Source organism: Phyllostomus discolor, chromosome 14 (genome assembly GCF_004126475.2).
Source record: "Phyllostomus discolor isolate MPI-MPIP mPhyDis1 chromosome 14, mPhyDis1.pri.v3, whole genome shotgun sequence".
Taxonomy (NCBI): Eukaryota; Metazoa; Chordata; class Mammalia; order Chiroptera; family Phyllostomidae; genus Phyllostomus; species Phyllostomus discolor.
In genome coordinates, this window is record NC_040916.2 from 27,121,744 (window position 1) to 27,149,470 (window position 27,727).

The 27,727-nt window shown below is 70.5% G+C and overlaps 2 protein-coding genes across 3 annotated transcripts in view; one reads left to right on the plus strand and one right to left on the minus strand.

Moving 5' to 3' along the window:
• Window positions 1-722: 722 nt before the first annotated feature.
• OLFML2B (olfactomedin like 2B) lies at window positions 723-14,838 on the plus strand. 2 transcript variants are annotated; one of them, XM_036015235.1, is made up of 8 exons: window positions 723-1,337; window positions 3,386-3,649; window positions 4,371-4,478; window positions 8,015-8,191; window positions 11,097-11,316; window positions 11,964-12,494; window positions 13,176-13,352; window positions 13,804-14,838. In XM_036015235.1, the coding sequence occupies exons 1-8, from the start codon at window positions 1,080-1,082 to the stop codon at window positions 14,403-14,405; spliced, it is 2,337 nt and encodes a 778-aa protein (XP_035871128.1). In that variant the 5' UTR covers window positions 723-1,079; the 3' UTR covers window positions 14,406-14,838. The 2 variants fall into 2 exon arrangements, with proteins under 2 accessions (XP_035871128.1, XP_035871129.1); XM_036015236.1 differs by having other exon boundaries at window positions 11,100-11,316.
• A 7,330-nt stretch (window positions 14,839-22,168) lies between these two features.
• ATF6 (activating transcription factor 6) overlaps window positions 22,169-27,727 on the minus strand; it is a 48,777-nt gene continuing 43,218 nt past the window's right edge. The window contains exon 16 of the mRNA XM_028503457.2: window positions 22,169-22,899. Within this exon, the coding sequence (XP_028359258.2) occupies window positions 22,688-22,899 (212 nt within the window). The 3' untranslated portion in view covers window positions 22,169-22,687. The remainder of the gene's footprint in view (window positions 22,900-27,727) is intronic.

The following is a 27,727-nucleotide window of genomic DNA, read 5'->3' on the forward strand; positions in this document are numbered from 1 at the left end:
TGACATTCCCAGAAGGGTCACCAAAGGGTCTCCCGTGCAGGGACAGGGTAACAGAGTCTTGTGTTGAGAGGGGACGCCGTCGTGAAGATCGCCGAGTGACGGTGCCCCTGAGGCTTGTCAGGAACCGGAAGGCAGCGCCGGCTGCTCCCTCTGACCGCCGCCCCTCGCCCCCCGCCCCCCGCACAGAGGGTCGGAGATGAACCGGCAAACCCCTGTCCCCGTGTTTAACACTCACGCTCAAGCGCCAGCAGGCAGTTCAGCAGCCGCCCTCTGGGGGGAGGGCGACCAGGACCGGGCGCTGCGCCCAGAGCGAAGCACCGAGGCGGCGGCAGCGCCAAGTTCAAAAGCTGCGAGTCCGCGGGGCGCTGCCGGGGCAGAGGCCCCGCCCTCCCGGCCAGCACCCTGCGCCCCCCTCTCCGCCCCAGTGCGCACGGGGGGCCGCACGTCGGAGACCCGGGTCAGGGTCATTTCTCTCCCTTCCTCATCTGCGTCCGAGGCCACCCAGCCCACGCCGCGGCGTGGGCCCTGGGCCCCGTGGGGCGGGTCTGGGCGCCCCGGGCTCCCCGGTCTTCCTCCGCCCCGCTGCTCAGCTCGCTCCCCGCCTCCCCCCCTGCGCTGCCCCCTCCCCCTGCGCGCTGTCACTGGCTGCACCTCCGAGGCCGCACAATAGAGGCTCCGCCCTCGCCCTGCAAGCGCTGGGCTGCCTCTGCGCCCAGCAGTCGGCGCGGCCTGCCCGTGCACCCCAGGCTCCCGGTCCCCCGCGCCGACGACCCCAGGCTCCCCGCTGCTGCTGGCGGTGCGCGCACGGCCCGGACCCCTTCGCCCCCCTGGGGTCGCCGGGTCACCTCCTGCTTCCCTCGGCCCTGCTCCACCGGCTTGCAGTCCGGGCTGCTCGCTCCGGAGGGAGATGTCCCGGCGGTCCGGGGCGAGCCCGCCTGCCACGCTGGGCTGCACCCGGCTGGAGAAGGCGCTCTGAGCGGCCCCCTCGGACTCCAGGCGAGGGGCCCTCTCACCTCCGTCGCTCCGGACGCGGACCTCCGGCGCTGCCGCGGGCAGCCAAGCCCCTTCTTGCCGCCCCCATGGCCAAGCCTCTGCTGCTGGTTCTGTGCCTGGCTCTGGGTGTGGCTCCAGGCGGCGCCTCCAGCGTGGCCCCCGCGGGAACCAGCCAGCCCGCGGCGGGAACCAGTGTGCCCCCCCCAGGAACCAGTGCGCCCCCCGCAGGAACCAGCAAGGCCCCTGCAGGAACCAGCGCGCCCCCGCTGGCCCAGACTGTGGCCCCCACGGAGGCCGAGACCCTGCAGAACGAAGCGGACAACCAGGAGAACATCTTGTCTCAGGTACATCCCCGGCCACCTGCCTGCGCCCACGAGGGCGTCTGCTCCTGACGAATCAGAGCAGTTCCGTGGGGAGGGGACACGGGTCTCTCCGGGTGATGGAATCGGGAGAAAGAAGGGAAATCACGGAAACTCTCCGTGCGGGGCTGGGGACAGCAGGGCCCCTCTGGTCTGCGTGGCCGTTTGTCCGGCCAGGACTGTGATCGAAGATGGACGTTGGGCAGAGGGGGCTGGTGGGATCCACGGCAGAGTGAGACACGCGGGAGAAGACGGGGTAACTGTGGCCGAACAGCCATGTGGGAGGCTCTGGACACAGAGGGACCGACAACCCCTGACTGGGGCGCAGCAGGGAAACTCGGACCACCCAGGGCTGGCGCGTCGGGTGGGAGTGCGGGTGACGAGTGACAGCTGATACGGACGGGCTTTGTAGAGCACCCCTTTGCAAAGGACTTCGCTGGTTTTCCGACTCCGTCCTCACGCCCCCAGCCCCCAGTCTGCAGCGAAGGACCCGTTGGAGCTGGGGGTGGGCAGAGCCGGGGTTCCCACCGGCTGTCCAGACCCGTCCACTGCCAGGGACAGCTCTCCGGGGCTGTTTATCTCGTGCTCCCAGAGCCCGCGCGGTGACACGCGGTGGGTGTCACCGTGACCTCAGCAGGGTGGCTGAGAAAGAGCCCCAGGCGGCAGCTGTCAGCACCTCCGCCAGCCTGGCACTGGTCCCCTGGGCCTTCCCTCGACCACGCAGCTTACACGTGCTCCCCGCACCGCCCCCGCCCTCGGCTGACCCCCAAATCGGAAAGCAGACGCCTCACGGGGGACTTTTCCTGAACGCCCGCCCCTGGAAGGCAGGGCCCCCGGGGGGGTCTCAGGGCAGGTCCGGGAAGGACCTGGGCAGGGTCTCAGAGGGCCGCAGGTGGTGGACAGGCGGCCCTGCCGGGCCGGTCACCCCGAACCACCCCGCCTTGGTCCGCTGGGCCATGCTGCGTCCGAGTGCAGGCCTCACATGACTGTCAGCGTCAGAAGAAACCCACCTTCGCAGGGAAACATGGCCAGCCTCGTCCCCAGCATCCCAGGAAGGTTTCCACGGCAACACGCTCACGACCTGCCGGCCAGGTCGTGCGCTGCACGGAAGGGACCGGTCTCTGTGCCCGGAAAGGGAGCCTGGCTTTGGGGGCGCCGGGCGTGCTGGGGGGGGACACAGGGGGAGCCCGTGCCCCTGTGTGTGCCTGCTGGGGAGGCCTGCTGTGGCGGCCCCCGGCCCCGGCCGGCTGGCGGGGCCGCACTCTGAGGAAATGGTTTGCATCGTGGAAGCGAAAGGGCTGCCAGTTCGCATTCCTCGCTCTGGCCTGGAGCTTGGGTTCAGAAACTGCTCCGGGAGCCAGATGAACCCGTTAGCTGAGTAATCCTGACTGACTTCTCCACCCAGTTCCCTTCCCCCACTCTCACCCGTCCCCCGAGGCCCAGCGCTAACACCGCCTCCTCCGAGGAGCCCTCCTGGGACCCGGCTGCAGCGCCGGGCCCGGCCCGGCTCCCACTGTGCAGAGCACACAGTGGGGTGCCCCTGCTTCACTGGAGCTGCTCCTTCCCTCCCTCCCGCACGGAGGTCCCTGAGCGCTGGCCCGGCCCCGGCCCACGTGCTCGCCCCCGGGTCCCCCCGACCCAGCGCCGTCCAGTCTGAGGCGGTGCTCAGGGCGGATGGCGAGGGGGCGGGAGGAAGTGGTCTTCGAGTCTGAGTGTCAGCGAGCCCTCCGTCCGTCCATCCATCCGTCTGTCCATCCGTTCAGCCGCACCTGGCGCTGGTCTGGGTGAGGGCTGTGGGGAGGACCGAGGGCTTTGGTGCAAGGCTGCGGCCCCTGGACACGGGCAGCCTCTGGCGGGGGGGGGGGGCGGCCACTCGGGGCGACGTCAGGGAGCTGTCGCGGCAGCAGGCGGTGTTGCGGTGACCCCTCGCGCCACCGCCGGCGTGGCCTGAGGCCTCTGACCGCGCGAGCGCAGAGCCCTCTGCGGGGCCTGTGTGTGCGCCCTGCCATCTTCCCGTCTGTCCGTCTGTCTAGTTGCTGGGGGACTATGACAAGGTCAAGGCCGTGTCCGAGGGCGCCAACTGCCAGTGCAAGTGCGTGGTGAGGCCCATGGCCCAGGACGCCTGCCGGAGGGGCCAGGCGGGGGACGCCCGACAGGAGGACTTCTACACGGTGGAGACCATCACCTCGGGCCCCGCCTGCAAGTGCGCCTGCATCGCACCGCCCTCCGCCCTCAACCCCTGCGAGGGGGCCTTCAGGCTCCAGAAGCTCCGGGAGGCCGACGGCCGGGACCTGAAGGTGGGGGCTGCTGGGGGCAGGGCCGGGGGCGGGGGGCGCCTGAGGGACCCCGGAGTCTAACAGGCCGGGGGGGGGGGCACGGGCCTTGGAGTGCGTGGACCTGCTTCGCCTCTACCCGGACCGGCCACTTCCAGTCCCCACGAGCAGGGGCGGCGCCGAGAGCCCGGGGTGCCCGCCTTCCCGCTGCAGCCCAGGGGGCGGGGCCCGGGGGCAGCTGCCAGGCCCGGCAGCCAAAAGAACTTGGCGTCCTTCCTGGGGACCGCTGCCACGGCGAGACGGCCACCAGCACGGCCCCCGAAGGGGCGCGGGCGCACACCCAGGCGTCGGCGTGAGCGCTGGGTGACGCCAGGGGCGCTGGGGCCTGGCTCTGACCCCGTGGCCCTCGTCCCCTGGGGCGGGGAGGCTCCGGCCTGCCTGGGGCGGCCTGTGGGCCGCCGGGGCCTCGGCCGGTCCCTGCTGTCCCCCTTCCCTGGCAGCGAGGACAGTGGGAGGCGCCGGGCCTGGGAGTCAGACAGACGGGCTCAGAGCGTCACTCCGCCGCCACTTGCGTCATCCGACTCGAGACGTTTACGGGTCTGGTCTGAGTCCCCCCGAAAGGGGGTGGGGGCAGCAACACCCGCCTCCTGGGGCCGTGCTCTGAGCCGAGGACGACCATCGGGCCCCTGCCGGGCCCCCCCGCAGCCCCGCCCCGGCTCTGACCAGCCCTGTGCGTGTCCCGCAGCTGGCCACCGTCATCGACATGCTGGAAGGGGCCTTCTACGGCCTGGACCTGCTGAAGCTGCACTCGGTCACCACCAAGCTGGTCGGGCGCGTGGACAAGCTGGAGGAGGTGAGGAGGGTCCGGGCTCGCCCTGTCTGACTCCTGGCTGGGCCCCGCGTGTACCAAAGTCTCATCGTGTTTTTGCAGAAGGCTCGAACCCCAGCTAGATGTACGTAAGCCACTCCCTTCTTTGGAAAGAAAAAATGCACGGCAAACACGCACCCCAAATTACGCCGAGTTGTTGGTGAAACACAATATAAAGGCCTTCCTTTTCGCACGGACGAGCCGCACAGCCGCTGTGGCTGTGGTCATGGGCGGCCCCCCGAACGTGGGCCGTCGTCCCAGAGGCCCGGGGCTTCTCCGGGGCACCCTGGGGCCAAGTCGCCCTGCTTCCCAGGTGTGAGCCCGCACCTGTCGGGGGCCAGATGCCCACCAGCTGTCTGCTTGGGAGCGACTGACCGTGGCAGCTGGCGGCCCCACCCCGAGGCCAGCTGCCCAGGCCGGTCAGCTGGGGTCAGAGGCACTGCGCCCCGTCCTCACAGTCTGAGCACCAGCTGTTTCAGGGGCTGGAGCAGCTGTCCCTGGCCACCTGGTCCCTGCTGTGTCCCGGAGCGCTCGGGCTGAGCTGCGGGGAACTCCAGCCCCCTCCCCCCCGGGGCCCAGCGACCCCCACACTTGCTCACGCCACTCCCACAAGGCAGCCTGTTCCCTCCCCCCGGCCTGTGCCCTTGAGCCAGGCCCTGAGCACACCCATCTGCCTGCCGCGGGTCGGGCAGCTCCCGGCTGTGGGGCCGCACCCGCTGCGCAGCTGGGGCCCTGCTCCGCCCAGCTGCCGTCTAGCGAGCTCTCCCCCAGGCGTGCAGGTGTCTCTTTACAGCCCGCCGCTCGGGCCCCACCCTCCTCCCTGCCCCTTTCCACCGGCTGGTCTGTGACTGAGATCCAGGGCCCCCCCCAACTCCACCTCACCCTCGGGTGCCATGCTGCACGTGCAGCCCCGCCGTTGTCGGCCCCAGGCCTGGGGAGGGAGGCAGGTAGCACCCGTCCTGCCCCACCACTGGCCCGTGTGGCCGCACAGCCAGGCTGCGCTCGTGCCGTGGGCATCTCGTCTGGTGCCCAGAGCAGCACCTCCCCCCACGCCCACCCTGTGCTCCGGCTGCCTGAGCTCAGGGACCTGGGCACCTCCCCCAGGTCCAACGCTCCCAGCCAGCAGCACACACCTGTCCGGCAGCTGAGCAAGGTGCGGACAGTCTGTGCCCGCTGTGCCCGGGGACAGCCTCCCCCAGCCCCGGCCCATCCCCCACCCGCGCACCCCGTGGTGTTGGCTCCTTCAGGCTGCGCTCTGACCGACCGCTGCGCTCTGACCGCTGGGCCCCGAATCCACCCACGTCCACTTCCCCCTGCCCGGTGGCTCCGCCTCGTCCTCACGCTTCCTCCCCTCGGTGTCTGCGAGTGTGTGCACCGGCCCTGCCCTCCTGGCAGTGCGGCAGCTGCTGGCAGGCCCCCGTGCCCAGTGGGTGCTGCCCCCCAGCCTGTGGCACCTGGCCGTGCACGCTCCGCGTCCCCAGGAGAGACTGCCCAGGTCTCCCGTCGCTGGCCCGCCTGCTCTCCTCTGCCTCCTGCGCCGCTCTGCCCAGGGACCCCCGGTGGGGGCCACGGGGGGCGCGCTCACCCTGCCAGAGGGGCACCTTCCCCCACGATGCCCACGGGCCCAGCCACACGGCCCGCACGTGTCAGGGCTGCGGCTCCCTGCCAGGGTGGGAGGTGGGATCGAGAGCAGAGAGTACCCTGGGTGGGGGCGTCCCCTGCGCCCCTGAGAGGTGCCCCTACAGGCCCTCGGGGTGAGGGCGCTGCCCTGGGAGCAGAGCAGGATGGCGGTGGCTGGGGGCAGCCGACGGGGCGATGCCACCGCACGCAGACCCAGGGGTGGGCTTCTCACCGTCCTGGCGTGGGGACCGGAGACTCTAAGTCAGTGACTAGGGGCCCCTGGGGGTGTGGCGACGCCAAGGTGTGCGGCCCACATGCGCGAGCACACCTGGCAAGCTGCTTGGGAATCCGGGGACCTCATCTGGGCACCAGGGTCACTTACGGCCAAGCCCCCCGGGGCCCCCATTGTGCAGTCCTGGGCCGTGCTGGCCGCGGTCGTGGCCACCTCAGTCCCCGCCCCCCACACGCGTGTCACCGCCCGGACTCACTCCCCACGGCACTTGTCACATGTGCGCATGGACGCCCCGCGTGGTTCAGCTCCTGGGTCTTGAGCCCTTGCCCTCAGGGAGGGTCGTTGCTAAGCGGGGTCCTCGTGCACCCAGCCCCTTACCTGAAAGCGTCATCGATGAAGTAACACGTGCAACATGACCCCGCGGCGCTTCCGCCGTCGCAGGACGCCTGAGTCGTGGAGACTGCGGCCCAGAACCGCGGGAACCCGCCGGGACCCAGAACGCGCCCCCTCCTCCAAACCGCTGGCTCCCCTTCCCGTCCTTCCCCAGGAGCTGCGCTGCCCGCCGCCCCCGCATGCGGGCACAGACCCTCGCGGTGCGCGGGTCGCCTGTGCGCCTGGGCAGCGGGCTCTGATTCCAGAGGGCGGGGCCTGATCCGGGTGGGCGGGGCCTGGTCCGGGTGGGCGGGGCCTGGGCCCCGGGCGGGCGGGGCCTGCGCTGCTGCCTCTCTGGCCAGCTTCCCCCGGTGACAGGTGACGCCTGCTGTGGCCCTGCCCGCGCTCACGCAGCGCCCTTGTGTGGAAATGCACAGCCACTGCGCGCGTCCATCCGCGTGGGCTCCTTTGCTCCTCGTGCCCCCCACAGGGAGGTGCGCGAGTCCCCGCCTGACCCGGCACAGGTCCAGCAGCAGCGGCGCCTGGTGGGAGCCGGAATGCTCGCCCCTGAATCCAGGCTCGTAACCACCGCACGTGGCCGCCCCACACCCCTGCCCGCACCCTGGGCCGCCTTCTCGGGGCTTCGTTGTCGCGGCGCTCCGGGCATCTGGGGGGCGGGGCTCAGCGCCCGCCCTGCACTCAGAGCCCCGCCACTGCAACCGGGGCTCGGCCGGTTTCCGCACGCACCTCGGGCTTCTCCTGGCGGCTCTGCAGGGGCCCCAGAGCCGCCGTGGGTGTCCCATCGGCCCGGGCTTAGGGGTTCCACCTGCCCTCCTCTGCCTGTTCAGGACAGGTGGGGGCCGGCCCACCCTGCGCGTCACCTGCTTGCTGCCTGCACGCCCTCCTGAGCCCAGCGGCTGAGAGCTCGGCGGCCGGAGGCGGCCTTAGAGCCGGCCTGAGGGGGCAGGGCGGGACCTGGGTGCTGGGAGCGGCGCTGGCCCCAGAGGAGGAAGGGCGTCCTCGGTTCGGACCCGCGGCGCTGGCCTCCCACAGCCGCTGCCCGGCTGCTGGGGTCCTCCGGGGCCTCCCAGGTGCTGCCCACGGTACCTGGGGCCTGCGACCCGGGACCCGAGGGCCCGGAACGGGTCCTCAGCGCAGGGCGGGACACACCCTGGGGCCTCCCGCCGGAGTCTGAGCCCACCCGGTGCGTGTCTGAGCCGAAGACGTCGGCCGGCTGCCTTCTGCGCTGCGCGTCTCCAGGGCGCGGTGACGAACCCCGTTTTACGTGTTTCCCCAGGAAGTCTCCAGAAACCTCACCCAGGAAAAGGAGCAGACCAAGGAGGACGTGGAAGGGACTCGGGCCGAGACGCACCAGCGGGGCCGGGAGAACTGCTCCCAAAGCGCGGGGCACAGCCTCCCGGACGTCCGCTCCGCCCTGCAGAGGGACGCGGCGGCCGCCTACGCGCACCCCGAGGTACAGCCCCGCCCCGCCCCAGCCCCGAGTGAGCCCCCCCCTCCCCCGCATGCGCCCCAGCTGTCGGCTCAGTGCCCCCACAGGCCGGGCCCGGGCAGGGGGGCTGCCCGCCTCACTCAACTTGGAGCCCCGGGAGGCCCAAGAGCCAGGACGGGGCGACCCTGCTTGGCCGGGACACGGTGGCGGGGGTCTCAGTCCCCTGTCTCTGCCTGCTCTGCCGGGCCGCCGGCCCGGCGTCGCCCGCACACGCGTGTGATTTGAGTGACGCCCAGGGACCCTCTTGCTCCCGAGTTCCTCTCCGCCTGGTGCCCGTTGGCTCTGGCCCCCGAGACTAAGTCACGTCCACCCGCTGGCGGTTCAGTGTTACCGTTTCAGTGTGAGGGTGTCCCCCAAGTGGGTGCCGAAGAGGCCGGCGTGCTCCGGGGAGCTAGCCCGGGAGAGTGGAGGAGGAGCCGGGGAGGGAGCAGGGACACCGTGGGGGGCAGGTCAGCATGGGGGGGAGCCGGCCCCAGGGAGCAGCCGGGACAGCCGCCTCGCTGACTCCCCGGGGTGGCCGGTCAGGGGTCGCCGGTCAGGGGCGGACGGCAGAGCGAGACGGCAGGTGTGTGTGGAGGCGTCGTGTGGGCAGGGAGGGGCTGGGTGCTGCCACCCGCGGGCACTGCTGCCCGGGTCGCTAGCGCACTGGGTCGGGCAGGATGTCAGCCTGGCCTGTGGCCTGCTGTCCCGGGAGCTCCTCGGGGGTGCCGGGCGGGCAGCGCCCCAGGCCCAGGGTGCAGGCACGTGAGCCCCGAGGGCAGGGCCGCAGGCAGACCGCCCCGAGGGGAGCGGGGGCCCTGCCCAGAGTGTGACTCAGGACAGGGCCGGTTCCAAACCGGGGAGCAAGTACAAGGCAGGCCTGGAGCTTGCTGGCGTGGCCTGCGATGACTCCTTTGATGCTTTCTGGAAAAGCACATTCCGCCAGAAACCACGTTCACTCCCAGCGCGGGGAGTCCCGGGCGTGCTGGCTCTGTGCTGGGTCTGCCGGGCGGCCCCGGGCAGGGCCAAGCTCGGGAACCTCAGAGCCCAGGCCCTCCGGGTGGGAAGGGAACCGGCGGCACCCTCGAGGCCTGGCTGGCGCCCCCCGCCCACAGGCTGCCCAGGGTCCCTGGCTGCCAGGCTGAGAGCCGCCGCTGTCCCGGGGGCACACCGTGTGGTGGGCTCAGGAGCCGGCCCAGACTTCCCGAGGGCAGACAGCAAACCAAACAAGAGACCTCTCCGAGCTCAGCGAGGCCCGGTCCCCTCCGAGGTCCCCAGCGTCACCCAGCTGAGGTCAGCGCAATCCGCCCGAGCCAGGGGCAGGGCCTGGAGGGAGGGGGGGGCCCCAGCTGGGCCCGCCCTCTTTCTCCCCACCCCACCCCCGCCCCCCAGCGGGCCCAAGCCGCTGGGACACAGCAGGGGTCTGGGCTGAGCTGCTGCCCTCGGGGTTCTTGTGGGCGACGTCACAGTTCCTCCGAGTGGGGGTGACGACGCGGGGGGCCTCTCTCCAGGAAGGCCCCTGCCTGGGGGGCGGGAGAGGGACAGCTGGTCGCCAGGAGCTGAAGTCAGGCAGTGGAGGCACAGAGGGGGTCAGAGCGCAGCGGGGCCGCCCCCAGGCGCCCGGGGAAATCACACGCTCTCCGGCCGACCCGTCTGAGGTCTTGCTCCATCCCCTTGGCTCCGGGGAGGAGCCGCCACCCTGCCCGTCCCTGGGGGCCCCGCAGCAGAGGCAGCCCCTGGGGTTCGCCACGAGGAAATGACGGCCCGCTTCAGCAATGCGGGGGGACGCCTGGGCGGCAATTAGGAGGGCCTGCAGCGGTGCCTGAGTCTAGGGCTGGGGCCTGGTCCGCCTCTCAGGCCGCTCCGTCCAGTGGGAACCCAGGGGTCCCTGGGCCTGCCAGGCCGCAGGGCGCCTGGGCAGGGTCTCTCTCGCGGTCACAGCCGTGGGCCTGTGGCTTCACGCAGGCAGGCGCACAGGCCCTGAGGGCAGGCAGCCCGCTGAGAGGCTGTGTGAGCACAGGTGCCCCTCTCAGCCCCTGGACTGGCCCTCGGCTGGGGGGCCCTCGACGCAGAGCCTCTGTCCTCCTCTGCGAAACAGGGACCGTGGCACCGACCTGCCCGGGTGGGGGAGGGGTGCACACTGACCGAAAGGGCGTGTCTGACCTTGACAGGTGGCAGAGAAACGGGAAGCCGTGGGGATGGGGAGCATGTCGGGGCCAGTCGCCAGGGCACAGGTCCGGGGCCCCTGCCTCCAGCACTCGGCCGCCACCACCGCGCTCCCCCTCGAGGGGGCCAAGGCCGCCTGCCGGTGGCTCCGGTCCCGGGAAGCCCAGTGCAGGCGGGTGCGGCGGGGACAGGGACCCTCCCTTCTGTCCAGGCCCGACTTCACAGGTCCACCCGAGGGCACGATTTGCTCTTCCTCTGCAGGGCGAGGAGTGGGCCATGGGGGCAGGGTGCGTCCCTGCCAGCCGACCGTGACCCCCGGGGGCCTGCCCTGCCCCTCGGGGCTCCGGGCATGGGGGGACGGGGTTGCTTCTGAGCAGCTCTGCTCTCCGGGTGGACTTCAGCGGGGTCTGTAGTGACCGGGTCTCAGGGAGCGCCACCTCCTCCTGGTGGAGGGGCCCGTCGTGGCTTCCGTGGCTCAGGGCTGGGAGGGCCACACCCCCGAGGTCCCACACCTCCTGCCCTGGGGAGCCGGGCCCTGGGGCAGCCTTGATGTTGAGCACGGCTCCCCCCCCGACGCCCCCCAGCCCCCAGCCTGCGTGTCAGTGGAGACGATGAAACCAGCTCCTTCCCCACTCCCCGGGGGGATGAGCTCCTTCCTGTGGAGGCGCGCCCCGGTCACGGGCTCAGCCCCCACTGTGACCTGACCCTCTCGTGTCCCCTGGAGGAGACGTTCCTGCCGGAGGCCCCCGCGACCCGGCACGTGAACTCCGTGGAGCTCCCGCGGACGCGGCCGCTGGCCCCGCCCGAGCTGCGCCGGCCCCGGCAGCCGCTGCACAGGCAGGTGCACCTGCGGGGCCGGCCGGCCTCCAAGCCCACCATCATCCGGGGCGTCACCTACTACAAGGCCAAGGAGCCGGAGGACGAGAACGACATCGAGGAGCAGCGTGAGTTGGGGTCCGAGGGGCCCTGGAGGCTGGGCCGGGTGGGGAGGGGGAGCTGCCCGCCTCTGTGGTCAGAACTCGCCGCGCCGCCAGGGCGGCCACCTGTCGCCCCGAGGGTCCCCGCAGTCACAGCCCCCGAGCTCTGGCCGGGCCCCGGGCGGGTCTCCCGCCATCTTCACTGGGCGTGAAGAACCAGGGGCTGGGGGGAGGGACAAACCCCCCCCCCCCCCCCCCCGGCTCTCCCTCCGCCCTCTGCTGGTTCCCGGCAGGCGCTGGCCGGCCCACACTCATCTCCCTGGTTCCCTGACCTCTGCCCCTCCCGTCCCGGCAGCCCTCGGGGCCCAGCCCTGGCTCCGCTCGCCCAGCCGCTGCCAAAATCGTTCTGCCCATTTTTAACTGCGTTTGTTGTCTTTTTTAATCACCGACTGAGTTCCCCGTCAGTCACGTGACTGACTCCTCCCAGGACTGTCTTCCCGGTGGCCTGTGTCCCCAGCTCGAGGCCCGTCCGGGGGGGCCCCCCTCCCACCACCCCGGGGCCCCGCAGGGCTCTGATCCTGAGCCAGGGCGTCCTCTCCAGTCGGACCCTCCCCCTCCCAGTGCCCGGCCCTCGCGCCCGCCCCCCCGTGGCTGACGCCCGTCCTCTCCCCCAGAGGACGAGCTCTTCAGCGGGGATGGCGGCGTGGACCTGCTGATCGAGGACCAGCTGCTGCGACACGACGACCTGCTGGCCAGCGCGTCCCGCCGGGCAGCCGCCACCCGGCACGGCGCGACCACGGCCACCGGTGTGGGCGCTGAGGCCACAGCCCCGTCCTCCGAGCTGCCGCGTGACTCCCCCTGGATGCCCAGCACCCCCGCCCCCACCGTCTCTGCCGTCGTCGCTGAGCCGACCTCCACGCCTGAGCCGGCCACGCCCGTGGCGGCGGACGCCCCGGGGGAGGCAGGCCTTGCCCCTTCCACGCAGGCCTCGCCCACCACCGCGGCCCCCCAGCCATCTCCGGCCCCGGCCGCCCCACCTGAGGCCCCTGGGGACACGTTTCTGGGGACCACACGCTTGGCCCCGGCGCCCCCCACCACGGTCGGGACAGACTCGCTGGGGACGGAGGCCACCGCCGGGCCGGGCGCAGCCCCCGCCAGCCCCACCGCGAACCCGGAGGAGGCCGACGACATCCGGAACGTCATCGGTGAGTCCTTGCCGCCTGGCCGGGCCCTTGTCAGCACGGGTACACGGCTGGGCCTGGAAACGGGTTGCAGCCAGGCAGTCCAGCTCCCCCCTCGGGGAGGGCCAGTGGTGTTACGTGGCCTTTGGCGGCGGCTGGCTTTGGCACCCTGGGCTGAGGCGTCCAAAGGGCGTGTCCTTTCTGAAGTGCGTGGGGCCTTTCGGGGCTCTCTGGGCCGGGCTCGGTGGTGTCAGCGCGTGTGGGTCCCCGGTGGCGCGAGCAACAGGCCAGGCCGAGGGAGCTTCCTCACCGCTGGTTTCTGCCGCGGCCCCGCACGGGAGGCTGACGGGGCAACAGCCCCCCAGTAATGGCGGGTGGGCAGGGGCACAGCCCACGGGGCCATCTCAGGTCCTGGGTCTGCAGGAGCAAAGAGAGGGGCTGAGACCCTGGGGTGGGGTGCTGGGTCTGGGGGTCGAGACGTTGGGGTGGCGGGAGGGAAGCGTGGTTGTGACAGTGGCCCAGGATGGTGACGGGACGCAGTGTGTGTGTGGGGGAAGTCTCGAGAGCAGCGGCAGGAGTGAGGCTGAGACACGTTTGGGTCAAGTTAGCCGGGCGGAGCCTGCCCACGCGTCCAGGCTCCGGTGGGGGACCGGCCATGGCTTAGTGGGGGCTCCCTTCCATCACCCCAACCCCCTCCCCCCTCAGGCAGGTGCAAGGACACGCTGTCCACGATCACGGGGCCCACCACCCAGAACACCTATGGGCGGAACGAAGGGGCCTGGATGAAGGACCCCCTGGCCAGCGACGAGCGGATCTACGTGACCAACTACTACTACGGCAACGCGCTGGTGGAGTTCCGGAACCTGGAGAGCTTCAAGCAGGGTGCGCGCGGGGCCCTGCAGCTCGCCCTCCCCTCCGTCCTCTGGGCCGCTTGCCAGCGGGGGGGTGGGGCCAGCGCGGGGTGGGGCCGGGGCGAGAGGGAGGACACCTGTCGGGGAGGGACCTGCCACACTCCCCCGGCGTCTTCCGCTCCCAGCTCCGCCCTCCTTCCCGCCCCCGGACGAGGGGTGGCCTGGAGCTGGGACCTCCTTTCCTGTGGCCCCGACAGCTGGCCACCGTGGTCACACGGGGTGGCCCCTGGGCCCCTGGGGCGAGGGGCTCTGGTCGTTCCTGTGGGCACATGAGGGAGCTGGGGCCCGCCGGGGCTGAGCGCCTCGCTATAAAGAGTACAAGGTGGGGGGCGGGCCGGACACGCGGGGGCGCAGACCCCTCACCCATCACACCCCCGGCCTGCCGCCCGCCCGCCCGGCTGAGCCCGCCCTGTCCCCCGCAGGCCGCTGGAGCAACTCCTACAAGCTGCCCTACAGCTGGGTGGGCACGGGCCACGTGGTGTACGGCGGCGCCTTCTACTACAGCCGCGCCTTCACGCGCAACCTCATCAAGTACGACCTGCGCCGCCGCTACGTGGCCGCCTGGGCCATGCTGCACGACGTGGCCTACGAGGAGGCCACGCCCTGGAGCTGGCAGGGCCGCTCGGACGTGGACTTCGCCGTGGACGAGAACGGCCTGTGGCTCATCTACCCGGCCCTGGACGACGAGGGCTTCGGCCAGGAGGTGATCGTGCTGAGCAAGCTCAACGCGGCCGACCTGAGCACGCGGAAGGAGACCACGTGGCGCACGGGGCTGCGCCGGCACCTGTACGGCAACTGCTTCGTCATCTGCGGCGTGCTCTACGCCGTGGACAGCCACGACCAGCGCAACGCCAACATCTCCTACGCCTTCGACACGCACACCAACACGCAGATCGTGCCGCGCCTGCTCTTCGAGAACGAGTACTCCTACACCACGCAGGTGGACTACAACCCCAAGGACCGGCTGCTCTACGCCTGGGACAACGGCCACCAGGTCACCTACCGCGTCATCTTCGCCTACTGACCCCGGCCGCGCGGACGGGCGGGGTCGCCGCACCTTGCGCGCGCGCGCGAGTGACGTGCGCGTGCGTGGTGCGCGCGCGTGCGTGCGGGCGTGCATGGGTATGAGCGAGTGTGTGCGGATGGGTAAGTGCTTTTCGAAAAATATGTATTATTTTGTATAATGTAAAGTGACGACTTGGGTCTATTTTTTTATACGGGTTGTAGATCGACCCAAACGTGTGTGTGCTGGTCTCATCCTCCACGGTTTATGTTTTCGTGCAAACGAGCTTCTCCCCTGGCCGCTGAGCGCCTGCCCTCCAGCCGCCGCCCGCCCGCTCCCAGGTCCCTCCGCGGCCGTGCAGCCACGGCTCCAGAACACGAGTGGAGGCGGCAGGAGGAGGCACTGAGGAGGGGGGAAATGATGTCCCGGAGAAGTTTTAAAAACCCAGAAAATGCTTTTTTAATAAAGAAGGAATTTTAAACGAGCCCCCCCCCCCGACGCATTTCTGTTTTGTGCTGCTGTCTGCCCAGGGCTGGGCCCCTCACCAGGCAGAGGTACCCAGGGCGGGGACCCCGCTCCCCCCTGCCTCCCCCTGTGTGGCCTGGGGCGCCGCGCTGCCGGGAGGCAGAGCGGGGCGCGTGACCTGGTCCCCGAGTCTCAGTTGTCAGCCTGTCCCCACGGTCCCCGCCTCACCCCTGCTGGACACTCTCGCCCAGCGAGGCTCTCCTCCCCACCCCCGTGTCCCCGGGAAGACAAGCACAGTGCGTCACCGCTGCCCCCACAGCCCCTCCCCCACGCATCCTGCAGGCCCTGGGCAGAGGGACTAGAGACAGGAAGCAGTTGTCCCAAGTTCGGCTTGGACGTGACTCTGCGATGAACTGGCTTTCTCCCCACGCCGGCTCCAGAGAGCAGGGGTCCGTCCCTGCCCCCAGCAGGCGGTCCTGTGTGTGCATGTGTGTGTGTGTGCATGTGCGCACACGTGTGTCCTGGCCTCACCTGCTCCTTTTCTTCTCCCCGACCTGTCGTGCCGTGCGCCCTGGTACCTGGTTTTTGTGTTTTCCTGGCTCAGGGCAAGCATGCCCGAGCCGACGGCCTGGGATGCCTCAGCAGTGCGCTGTCGCGGCTGCGGGAGGCTGGCCCCCCTGCACCCCGTTTCCTGCGGGGAGGGCTCTGGCACGGTGTCCCTGGAGCTGTCTGCGGGGGACCTTCCCCAGAGAGCGGTGTCAGGCTCCCCTGAGCAGCAACCTGCCCTGGGGTGGAGGGCAGCATGGCTGTGTGTGTGTGTGTGTGTGTGTGTGCGCGCGCGAGCGCGTGCAAGGGAGACAGAGGCTGGGGGAGGGTGGGACAAGGGAGGCTGGCCCGGCGCCTGGGGCAGGGCCTGGGGTGGTTTTCCGGTGACCTCAGCTGAGCTCTGGCTGGCAGGCAGGCCTGGCCTGGGGCACCAGGAGAGTCTGGCCAGGCCTGGGAGGTCCAGTGCAGCCAGCAGCCGCAGGGCTTGGGGGGCGGGAAGCTGGTGAACTTCCCGGAGGCACAGAGCTCGGGCTCGGAGGCCAGGCTGGGGCTGGGGGACATCAGTGTCCCCGCCAGAGTGTGGCCGGGGCCGGGCTCAGACAGGCGGACAGATGTGCCGACCTTGGGACTGGAGCCCAGACACAGGACTGGTCACACGCAGGGCTCGGGACCCTCCCAGCACCTGCGGGGGCCCACCGGGCTCCAGAGGCCCCCAGCCACTCTTTGCCTGCGACAGACTCTCCCCTCGCCGACGCCAGGCGCCCCTCTCAGCCCTCCGTCTCCCCTCGGCCTATCAGGGGCCTCGCCCTCCATGTCCATGGCCCGAGCGGACAGGACCTGCGGTCCCACCCACAGCTGCTCTGCAGGACACAGGCCCCTGACCCCCGACCCCTACTCCTGCCCCTACGTCTCCTCTTCCCTGGGAACGTCCCGGGCCGGCGGCTGGCGTCAGCTCCCGCCCGCTGACGGTTCCCGTGCGAGGCCAGGCCGGGCCCGGAGCGCGATCCCACAGGAACTGCGGCTGGAAACTAACTCGAGGGAGCACCCGCGGGCCCTGGCCAGGCACGCGGGGGCGGGGCGCGGCTGAGCGCCCTGGGCACCAGCGTCTGAGTGTCCAGTGCTGCCCGGACCGTGGGCAGAGCGTCGGCCCTCTCGGGAGAGCAGCTCCGGCGGGGAGTGCTGGCTGCAGAGTTTGTGGGGGGCTCCACGCCCGAACCCCCCACGCCCTGCGCCGTCTCCCGGTGACGAGGGCCCCCCATGGAGGCCGAGCCGAGCCCGGGGCCACAGTGTGCCTGCCGCCCGGGCCCACCCTGCAGGCCGGGAGTCCTGGGCACACGGCGCCGCACAGCTGGGCACGGGCAGGGCTGCGGGGGCCCTGAGCCCGCGGGGGCCCCCCTCATCTGCGAGGCCTTTCCTGGGGGGTGGACACAAGGTGTGTGTGGGCACTGCCCTGGGGGAAACCTCCAGGGCAGGCCCCAGGGTCAGAGTGGCAGGAAGGAGGGGTCCTGCTGCTTCCAGGCCACAGCTGCTCCTGCAGCACCCCCAGCCCCCCCCCCCCCGGGCCCTCCCCCGCCTGCCCGGCTCTTCCACCTTCAGGTTCTTCCCTCGTCTGCAGGGACAGGAGCCTGGGAGCAAATCTCCAGCTGTTCCTGGGCCTGGCCGCCCCTCCCCCCTCCCTCTCCTTCCAAGAAAATGCCATCGCGCAGAAAGCTCCGCTTTCACAGCTCCGGCTGTTTTCAAGCGTTTCCCCGGCTCTGACACGGCCCAGGAATGTCTGACTTCACCTCCGCCAGCCCAGCGCATCCAGCCCGCACGGCCCCGGCCCCTCCCCCGCTCGGGCTCCATGACTCAAACACAGCTTTCTTGTCCCCAGAACCCACCCTCCCTCACCCCCGGAGACGCTGGGACACGAGCTGGGTCTCGGGCTCAAAAACAGCTTCTCGGTTCTGACTTTCGACGTCGGTGCCGTTGGACTCACTGGGGCGGGGCTGACAGTCCGGAGGTCAGGTCACCCCAGGGAGCTGGAGAGCTCGGGCGGGCAGGTGGCAGCATTTCTACAGCCCCCCGCCCCCCCCAACCCCCCACAGGTGGGTCCTGCCTGCAGCCCCACGTGGGAGCCACAGACACAGGCTGCAGTGAAGCTGGTTCCAGCCCGAGGCCAACCGCCCTGTCCCCAGGGCTGCGAACGGGAGGCCAGGGCAGAGGCCTGTCCTCAGGTGGCCAGGAGCCTTCCTTCTCTGGGCGCCCTGGCCGAGGGCACGGGGCTCTCCAGGTGGCCGCTCCCTCGCTGGGCCCAGGAGGCCCCTGGCGCAGGGGAGAGGGCGGTGCCTGGTGGGCAGCGGGCTGGCTGGCTCCCTGCCTCCGTCCTGGACACCGCCCAGCCGCGGGCGCTCCCCTCGGACCAGGGGCCCTCCGAGGGGCGTGCCACCACCCGCACAGCAGGGTCCTCCCAGCGGACCCGCGGGTCTTCAGAGGGGAGGCGGGGGCACGGCAGGGCCCCTGAAGCCCCGGCCTCCTCTCCAACCGGCCCCTGCGTGGGTGCTGCACACTGAGTCGGTCCCGCTGCTGCACTGGCCTTGAGCTGACCCGAGGGGGCTCAGTCGGGCCACAGAACTCTCAACAGAACTCTCGGCCCTGCTGAGTTCCGGGGGCCATGTTCCTGCAGCCCCGCCAGCCCAGGGCCCCTCGGCCGCACCTGCAGGTGCCAGACCCACGTCGCAGGGAGCAGCCCGGAGCCGCCCCTGGCCCCCGGGGTCCTGCCTCGGCGTTGGGCAGCCCTCCCGTGGACGTGAGTGCAGGGACGAGGCCACCGCAGGCCACCAGGACAGACGCCCGGAGACAATGTCCGTCCCTATCTTCCCAAATGGTCAACAGTCCAAGTCAACAAAAAACACCAGTTCAGCCCCCAGTGCCCAGAGAGCCCCGCCCCAAGCGCAGTGTCCACTGCCTGCTGGGGGCACCCGATGGGGTGAGACACCGACAGGCCCGCCCGGCAGGACGACGGACAGGAAATGAGCCCCTGCAGGCGCGAGAGTTCAGGACGGGGTGGGGGGGGGGGGGGGTGTGCTGCTCTGGGAGCAAAGCAAAACCCGGCTGTTCCCTCCTGGGCCCCCGCATGCCCCGCCCCTCCCCGAGCCGGCTGGAACCTCAGGGTGGGGAGGTGAGCCCTCGTGCCGCCAGCTAAGGTCCCCCAGAGGGGCCCCTTCGGGCCTGTGGGAGCCGGACGTCAAGTGTCCCCGCCTCCTTCCCGCTCACACTGTGGAAGGCGCGCTCCTGGCCCCCGGCTGAGCAGCAGGGGCCGGGCCGGGCGGCCCCCGAGGCTGCCAGGCCGGAGGGCACGTGTGGGGCTGACGTGAACACGTCACGAGCAGGAGAGGGCCCTGGCAGCTCCGGGAGCTAGGGAAGGTGTGTCCTGTGACCGCGGCCATGTGTGCGGACGAGCCGTGGCCAGGACGGACGCTGGCCCGGGAACCTCCACCCAGAGCCCCGCCGAGGGCAGCAGGGGTTGGAGGGCAGTGACGGCACCATCTCAGGACCTTGTGGGCCCTTCCCGCCGTCGCCACTGCACCGTGGGAGCGCAGCCCCCCCCCCCGCCCCCGGAGGCGGCTCTGGGGCGTCTGAGGGGCTGGGCTGGCGAGTGCTCGGGGGCAGGGTCCGCGTCCTCACGGAGGGCCCAGGGGAAGGACGCCCGGGCGCAGGTGACATCCCCCAGGTGACGAGCGCAATGCGGAGGATGCGGGGCAAGTGCTGCCGGTAAACCGCCAGGCACACGCTGACGGGCCGATGGCTGTGTGCCCCGAGGTTGCCCTCCGGCCCCTCACGTGGGTCTGCTCGGACCGCACCCCACGTCCAGAGGGCAGGAGCCCCTTGGGCGGTGCCGTGGGAGCTGGTGGGGGGTGTTGGGTTCTAGCTCCCCGCTCCCTCCTGTGGCTCTGCTGGCCCTCTGGCTCCTGGACTCTCCCTTCTTCGTCTCCGTGCCCAGCCCCACGCCTGCCTCCACCCAGACTCGGTGGACACAGGCCTGCACTGACCATCTGGGACGCCCAGGAGGACGAGCCCCCGGCCGACAGACCCCCCCCCGCCCACTGCCTGCGAACCTGCTCCGCAGACCTCCGGAGAGGCCCGGGACCGGGTCCTCAGAAACAGGCCGTCCGGCCTCCCAGAGAGGCCAGCGTCGCCGTCCCTGTGTGCTGCGTGCGCCCGGGGCCGGGGGGAGCGGGAGCTGCCCCTCGCCAGCTCCGAGTCCCGGCCGCAGGGAGGTGGCGGCAGCCATGGTCTGTGGACACGAGGCTGCGTCTGCGGACCCGTGGGCCTCGAGTTAGCTGCTCCCCACGGTGCCGGCGGTCACCGGGGAGGGGCCTCAGGCCCCACAGAGCGGGAGGTGGGAGAGGGGAGACGGGCTGCTCCCTGGCAGGACGGCCGTTCCCGCGTCGGGACACCGGGCGGGGGCTGCACCCCACCGGCGGGTGGGGGCTCAGCGCCTCCGTCTGAAGGGTGACAGTGGTGTTCCCGTCTCGTCAGGAATCACGTAACGTGAAGACGCGGTTCGAGTCCTCGTCCCCCCCCCCCCCGGCACAGACAGAGCAGGCAGGCAGCTGGAGACTCTTTATTCACATTTCAGAGGGAACGAGCACTGTCTCTCGAAGGCGGCCTGAGAGCCCGCAGCCGTGGCCGTCCCTGACCCGTCCTCCCGCTGCCGACCCACTGACACGCGTGCTCGGGGGCGGGCGGCACACCTGTCCTCCCCCCACCATGCCCACTGGTGGTCGGCATGGACCCAGCCTCAGCGAGGATGCCACCCACGCTCCAGGAGCCCTTTGCCGGCAGCCCGGCCACTGGGACGGTCAGAACACGCCGCAGGTGCCGGCACACGGCAGGGCTCACCTGCAGCCCCACGCCTCCCTAGGTGACTGGCCTGGAAGCCAGGGCTCAACGTCAGGTAAACATCCAGCGTGCATCTGCCGAGGTCAGCCGGCCAGCCTGCCCAGGGTTGCCGCCCTGGGGGACACAGGCCACACCTCCTGGTTTATGCAGCCGACGGCCCCACCTTCGCCGCAGGACAGGAAGCAAGCTGGCAAGGCACTTGCTGACCTTGGCAGATCGCAAACTGAGACACTCACTCCTTGGCTCCTGCCGAGGTCCGTGGCCAGTCTTCCAACGTGCCGAGTGCCCAGACCAGCAAACCGGTGCTGGGTGCAGGGCCCACTCCCAACAGGGGCCCGGACACGCCCACACCAGGACTGAACGCCCCCCCAAGAACCTCCCTGCTCCTCCTCCTCTTAGACCCCGGCTCTCCGCCCGCCGGGGGCACGGACGGCACAGCTGCTGGAGCCCGTCCTCCACGGGGACCCTCGCTTCAGGCAGCTGCCACCCACACCCCAGTGGGCAGGTCACTCGGACACCCTTCCCGGGGGAGGGGCCTGCCTGCTCCCACTGGGGCCTGGCAGCACCCCGTGGGGGCACCCAGGGTTCTGTTTCCTAGAAAATTAAAAATCAACCACAGCTCTTAGGGGTGGGGGGGGGGGGGGTGGGGACAGGAATGCCCCACTTTGAAATTAGGAATAAGAATGAAACTTTCTTACATTCTTTCTTTTAGGCATTACTCTTGCTTTTAAAGTTAAAATTAGCATTCACACTAGCAGCAAAGATCCCCGATCTCTGTGAATAAAACGACCCCTTTTGGTGAGGGCCAGGGGCCCCCGGGTGCCGATGAGCACCCGCCTGCGGCGGCCCCGGCGAGCAGTAAGGTCCATCTGTGCGGAGCAGCGGGGAGAACGCAGGGCCCAGCTCCGGCTCCGAGTGGTCATTGCCAGGGGGCCTGTGAGTGGAGCTGCCGGGAGCGCCACTCCTAGGAAGGCGGACGCAAGGACAGGTTCACCCCGCCCCGCCTGCTCCGATGTCCCCACAATGGGGGACGGACCAGCCCTCTGCCCCACTGCCGCCACCTCCTGGCCCCCGGGTGGTCCCAGGGGTCCCCGACGAGCCGGCCCGTGAGCACGGGGCACGCTGGGGACAGGTGGGTCCCGTCAGAGCTGTGAGGAGGAGGGGATGTCTGCGCACCCCCACGCGGTCTCTGCCCCGCCGACCCCCCGCCCTGGGCCCGAGGCAGGGCCCCCGGCACCATGGGTCAGTGTGGCCCCCGGCAAGAACTGCCTGTTGGACCACCACCAGGACGCCAGGGCGGAGGGGCGCTGTCCCTCGGGGAGGGTGCTGTGGGCAGGAACAGTGGACGGAGGGTCTGGTGGAGGAGGGCCGGCCGGCAGGAGGCCTGCCCGGGGAGGGAGGTGCCCGGGGCAGGAGGGCAGCGTCCATGCACAGTGCAAACGAGCGAGGGCAACGTTTCAGTCTTTGTTTCTGGTCTCGACGCGCAGGGGCCGCCCCCCACACCCGGCAGGAACCCCGCTTGCCTGGCAGCACAGTCAGTCTCGGGTCCGAGAACTCGGGTCATTCCCAAGACTCGACACTCTCCTTTGCTTGGCCTGGTGCCCCCGAGCCCCTGTGGCTGGGCGTGGCACCACTGCCTGGCAGAGGGGTGGCGGGTGGGGGCTCCCCACGGGAAGGGGGTCTGTGTGTGCCGAGGCCCGCGGGGCCGCACGGCGAGCGGAGAAGACTCGGCCCGGCGGCCGCCGGTCCTCAGAAGAGACGGCAGCCGTGGCTCCGACCGAGGACGGCAACCCCAGCGAACATTCAGTGCCTGCTCACGGGGCCCTGCCCCTGGCCTGTCCCGTCCTGCCCGCTCTCTCAAACTCGCTGCCCCCCAGCCCCCAACCGTCACCCGGGTGTGGGGCAGCCCCCCTACGGAGGTTTCCCCCTCCTAACGCACCCCTGCACTGTGCTGGCTCTGGGGGTGCACTGGGCTGTCCAGTTCCGAAACCCCATTTCCGGGGCACATGGTGTGCGCAGTGGGTCTGCGTGGACCCACAACACGTGTGCTGCTGTGGCCGGCGACAGGCGGCCCGTGCTGGCGAGTGAGGAGCAGGGCGGGGAGCGGGGCCGACCCCCAGGAGGTGGTGGCCGAACAGGAAACACACACGGGGGAGCCACTCAGGAGACCCAGGAGTCCGCTGGGGGCCTCGCCGGAGGGGGGGGGGCCACACGCCCCGTGTCTGTCCGCATCCGGGGCCCTGCCGGGGGCGGGGGAGGGGGCAGACGTGGAGATGCAGCAGCTCCTCTTCTCTGTCCCCGAACTTGACCCTGGGGGCGGGTCCCGGGTCAGACGCCACCAGGACGGCGGTGGGAGGAGGCACGCGGCCCCTGTCCCCAGTCTGCGGGGTCCCGCTCGGCGCCCGGGGCTACTGCAGCGACTCGGGGATGGCGCCGACCACGCGGGCTGCCTCCGCGGCCGTGGGGGGGGCCCCAAAGACGGTGCTGGTCTGGTTCCGCGGCGGCTGCTCCCGCAGGGAGGGCGGGACGGAGGCGCTCTTGATGTGCAGGATCCTGGTGTCCATCACCTGGCAGTCGATCTGCATCATGACCTCGTGGTCCTGCCCGTCGATCACGTTCTCTGCAGGAGGGCACGGGGGGGGGGGGGTCAGCAGGACGCGCACGTTCTGCCGCCGGCGCGGCCCCAGCGAGACTCGGGCCGGCGGGCAGGGTGCGAGGAGCGCTGCGCTGGCAGGTGCCCGAGCGGCCCGACCTCGGCTCCACCCCCACACCACCCTCCCAGCTCGGGGGGGCCTGGACACACATGGCGTCTGCGTGCCGCCTGCGTGCCCCCACGGGCTGGGGTGCAGGGAAGGGCCCCCAGCAGTGGGAGGAGCAGCTGCCAAGGACCGGAGCCTGGTGTGCTCGGCAAGGGGACCGTGGTTTGCCCTGGAGAGCTGCGCACGGAGCCTGACTCTGGCGACGGCCCTCCTCCCAGAGCCCTCCACCCCTCCACCCAGAACACAGACGGCCGCGCTGAGCTGCACAGGGCTCAGAGACGGAGGTGACCGGGTTCTGGACGGCTCCCGGGGGCGCATGCAAGCCGGCTCTGCAGCCCCAACAGGTGCTGGCCCCCAGTTTCCACCAGCCGAAAGCTGAGCCGTCTGTGCACACAGACTCGGGCTCCCGCCACAGGGCGGACACGGAAGGGGCCTCACTTCGAGCCGACGGGGCTCGGAGCTCAGGGCTGGGGGCCGGGAGGGGCAGGGGGCCCGGCGGGCAGCCCCTCCGGGGCAGGGAAGAACTGGACCCTAGGAGACGCCCAGCCAAAGGGCGTGAGTCTTGTGGAAGCGCTTGCAGACCAAGCAGCTCATTACCGAGTCAAACACAAGACAAACCACTCCTGGAAAAATTACCCACACGACTGCCAGCAAACCGTGAATTATCTTCCTCGACGCAGCGACAGCGAACGCACTAAGGGTCCAAGCCCGCCGGGCAGGCTGCCCCACTCCACGCTGCAGCTGCGTCCCCAGGCCTGCTCCGTGGCAGAGGGTCAGAAGAGGCCACCCCGAGGGGGCGGGGGCAGCCGGACATCTGGGAGGAGCTCAGCAAGGACGCCAGGTGGCTTCAAGGAGCGAGAGAGGGAGCGAGAGGGAGAGAGCGCTCGCGCCAGCTGGACAGTGCGGGGTGGGGGACGGCCGTCCAGTCCCCAGCGGGGCGGGCTTCCCCAAGCGGCTGCCAGCGCCACGGACGCTGCCGCTGACAGGCCGCTGGACCTTCTCCCTCCTCCCCACTCCAGGCCCGCAGTGACCTCAGCCCGGCGGCTGCCACGTCTCCCGGCTCATCGCCGCCGCTGCCGTGTGCTGCCGCCCCCCCCCCCCCACCGCCCCCGTCTCCTCTCTACGTGCAGAGCACGGCCACACTGACCGTCCCCCAGCAGCGCCCCCGCGGCGCGGGTGCACGGTCAGCAGGTGGGAGTCACTTCCGGAGCGCACTAGTGACCTGAGCCCCCCGCTGCACCACCCACGGCCAGTCTCGTCCCCCCAGGTTCCCGCCGGCGTGCATCACCCAGACCGTCGCCTCTCCCGCCTTCTCACCTCTGACCCCACACCCCAGGGTGGGGCTGGTGGCCACCCAGGACCGACCTGACCTCTCTCTGAAAAGTCCGTCGGCGCGCTGTGTCCGGGGCGGAGCTAAGCGGCCCCCGAGGGCCCGGACCGGCTGGATACGCCGTGCCAGAGGGCTGCGAGGCCCACTCTCGCCCAACCTCGCGGGGCAGCCGGGGCCACACAGGCCTCCCTGGGTGACTGCTCTCTCCCGGCGCAGCCCACGGGCACGAGGCGGAGGCTCGGGGCTCTCTGAGGGCCTCACGCAGCGTGTCAGCAAGCGTGCACGCTCACCACCACACTTGCTAGGGGCGCAGAAGCGACAGGTCGGCGTGTTTCTGGGAGAAAGGAGCCGTCTGCTGGGGCGGCGGGCGGAACGTCACCAGTGCCCGCGGCAGGGGCCACAGCTCCGACGGCGAGTCCGTTTCCCGTTAAAAAACCGAAACGTGGGTTCTGACTCCACGCACCTGACTGTCTGCACGCGACCACCAGCACTGGACAGAGAACCGCAGCGAAAACACCACGTGGTGAGCACGCTCGGCAGACAGGCCCCCTGCAGGCCGCCAGGAGGAGGAATGGCTTTGCAGGAGCGGGGGCGCAGCGTCGGGGCACGGCCCGCGGGGGCCTGCGGGGGCGGCCCCCCCGAGTGAGCGGGAGGAGGTCTTCTCGGGACCATGCCGGGGGGAGGCCGTCGCCGGGGCGGGCGTGTCACCGTCCCCTGACCGTCCCCCGGTCAGTGTGTGTCCTGCCCTCGTTAGGTCCTCTCCACCCACCACGGGGTTTCATCGTGAGTCCTTCGGCTTCCTCCGCAAGGAAACGACTCAGGGATGAAACTCCGCTGCCGTGCAGCCCTGGCGGCACTGGCGGCCGGACTCGGGCCCTGATGGCGGCAGGGCGGAACCTGCCGGTCTCCGTTCGTCCCCCGGTGCCACCACGGCTGTGCGCGTGGCACACGGGCGGGTGGGGGGTGCACAGGACGAGCTGCTGGCCGACCTGCGGCACTCCCGCCCGGGGGGAGACCGCCACAGAGGGGAGACCACTGAAAACCCCCCTCTCTGTCCTGTTTTGCTGGATTATGTATCAAGACTGAAAGGAAATGAGCAGTTTCACCACAACATCAGTGGAAATAACTCAAAAGCGGGAAATGCTGACTTCAGTGCAGAAACATCCAGAACCCTGTTTTAAAAATAGCACGTCTAACTCATCGCCCGCGGCTCCGCCAACCGCCCACAGTCGCCTTCTCGCAGCTTTGTCCGAGCGTGGCCCGCACTCCGCTTCACGCCAGTGCTCTGCGGTGTGAAGACTCCCCGGGGGGACGCGGAGGGTGCTCTGGGCGGAGTGAGAGCCGGGACGCGGACGGACGGCCCCTCCCTTCCAGCGCGGGGCCCACCGCCGCCGGGCACACGCAGGAGGACGACGCCCTTTCCGGGGCCCAACCCCCCCCCCCCGAATCTGGGGGTCAAGGGTCAGAACGTCTGTAGCTTCCTCTCACCTGGCTCAAAAGACACACGCGTGCAGACAGACAGACAGACAGACACAGGCGAAGGGAATGTGGTGAAACGTGAGCGACTGGAGAGATCCAAGTGAAGGGTCTGCAGATACTTGCCGTCCTCACCTTTCGAATGTCCTGTCGGTTTGAAACTTTTAAAACTAAAAGCTGGAGAGCCAAGAAAAGAGGGAGCCGTCGGCCACACGAGCCCTCGAGAGGCCGGTGCGGGGAACAGAGGCGTGGCCTTCGGCTGTGGCAGGGGCCCCGCACGGTGGCCCTTCTGCTAGAGCTTTCCGGCGCAGCGACGACGGGTAAGAGCCCAGGAGGCAGGGCGGGACGGACAGGCCCCCCTGCAGGTTCCACCGGGGCACGTGGCGGAGAGAGGGACATGGACTCCAGGTGCCCCCAGGGCAGAGCTGACCGGGTCCGCCAGCAGGACGGAGCTGCTCTGGGGGCAGGAAGGGCTCATGGGCGGGCGGGGGTGGAGACTCTGACCCAAGAGGAACCGGGACGCGGGCCCACGGGGACGGAGAGTCCTCAGAGGACAGTGACGGCGCTGACAGTGACGGCAGGGACGGAGTGGCCCGCACCCCCAGTGCGGCTGCACCACCGGAAGCTCCTTCCCCAACCCAAGTCGCCCAGCAGCTTGGGGTGGCCAGGACGTGCCCGCAGCCGGGGCTGCTGGGGGTCTGAGGAGAGAAGGCCGGGTCTGCAGGGCTCACAGCTCTGCTGGCCTGGTGAGGCTGCTGCCCGCCGCGTCCAGCTGAAGACAGGGGACAGCCGGGCTCAGCAGGGGCGGGGTCTTCACAGACAAGTGGGACCCACGACAGACTCAGCCAGTGGGGGAGAGGAGGGGCTGAGGGGGACATGGAATCCAGGTAGGTACGGAGGCACATCTGTCCACAGAGGGCACGAGGGACACAGAAACGGTGGCAGGGTCAGAGGACAAAGGTCATGAAGCCAGGAGTAGGTGATGGCGGCACAGGGCTGGCAGAGACCCGTGGGGTCAGCAGGGGGCAGGGGGCAGTCGCACACCTGAGGGTTCCAGGGACACGGCAGAGGGCGGGGGAGACGGTGTGGAGGCTGCAGTGGGGCAGGGACGAGGCCCCTCCCCCGACGCCGTGGGCATGGGGGTGGGGGGAGCCTCAGGTGGGAGCAGCAGCCCCGGTGGGAGCAGCAGCCCCGGTGGGAGCGGCCGAGGGTCGGGGTGGGGCCTGAGGATGGCCCCCCACAGTGTGCACACGGCCTGTGATCCCTGAATTGGAACCTGAACTTTCCTGACAGGTTACTACGCCCTAAGAAGAAAAAACAAAACTGTTTACAGGGAAATCCAAGCCACGTTAAAGAGAATGAGCCTCCAATGACTGTCTTTTTCGGGTCCGTGAAATGCTCGTCCCCTGGCCGAGACAAACGGAGCCACACAGCACCTCCCTGCCTCTGGCTTCGCAGAGACCGGGCGCGCTCACGGCCCTCGGCGGCACCCTCCTGCGCAAGGGCCACCATCACGGCAGCGAGGCCACACGAAGCCACACTTGGGCCGCAGCCAGGAGCCTTGCGGGGCCGAAGCCACTGCCCCTGGCTCAGCCGAGGAGCCCGAGGCCGGCGTCCCCAGAGCCTGAGGTCTGGAGCGTGCGACGCGCACTCGCGGCCGGAAGGTGCTGCGCTCCTCAGCCTCCCGGTTTTGGTTTTCGTGTGGACGGGCCGACCGTGGGCTAGGTCAAGGGCTTTCCCGTTCGCCTTCCTCAGACCCCAGGAGCCTCTGACACCAGACACAGAGTTCCTGGGGGTCCCGCCGCTCTGACACAGGGGCCTGAGGCGGTGGCCGGCTCCCCCAGCACCCCCCTCGCATCAGAGCCCAGCGCAAGGCAGTGGAG

Bases quoted from the DNA above. Each gene is read 5' to 3' on its own strand.
- OLFML2B (XM_036015235.1), top strand. From the start codon at position 1,080: ATGGCCAAGCCTCTGCTGCTGGTTCTGTGCCTGGCTCTGGGTGTGGCT. The intron at 1,338-3,385 runs GTACATCCCCGG...CCGTCTGTCTAG, and splicing joins AGGAGAACATCTTGTCTCAG to TTGCTGGGGGACTATGACAA. The intron at 8,192-11,096 runs GTACAGCCCCGC...TGTCCCCTGGAG, and splicing joins CCGCCTACGCGCACCCCGAG to GAGACGTTCCTGCCGGAGGC.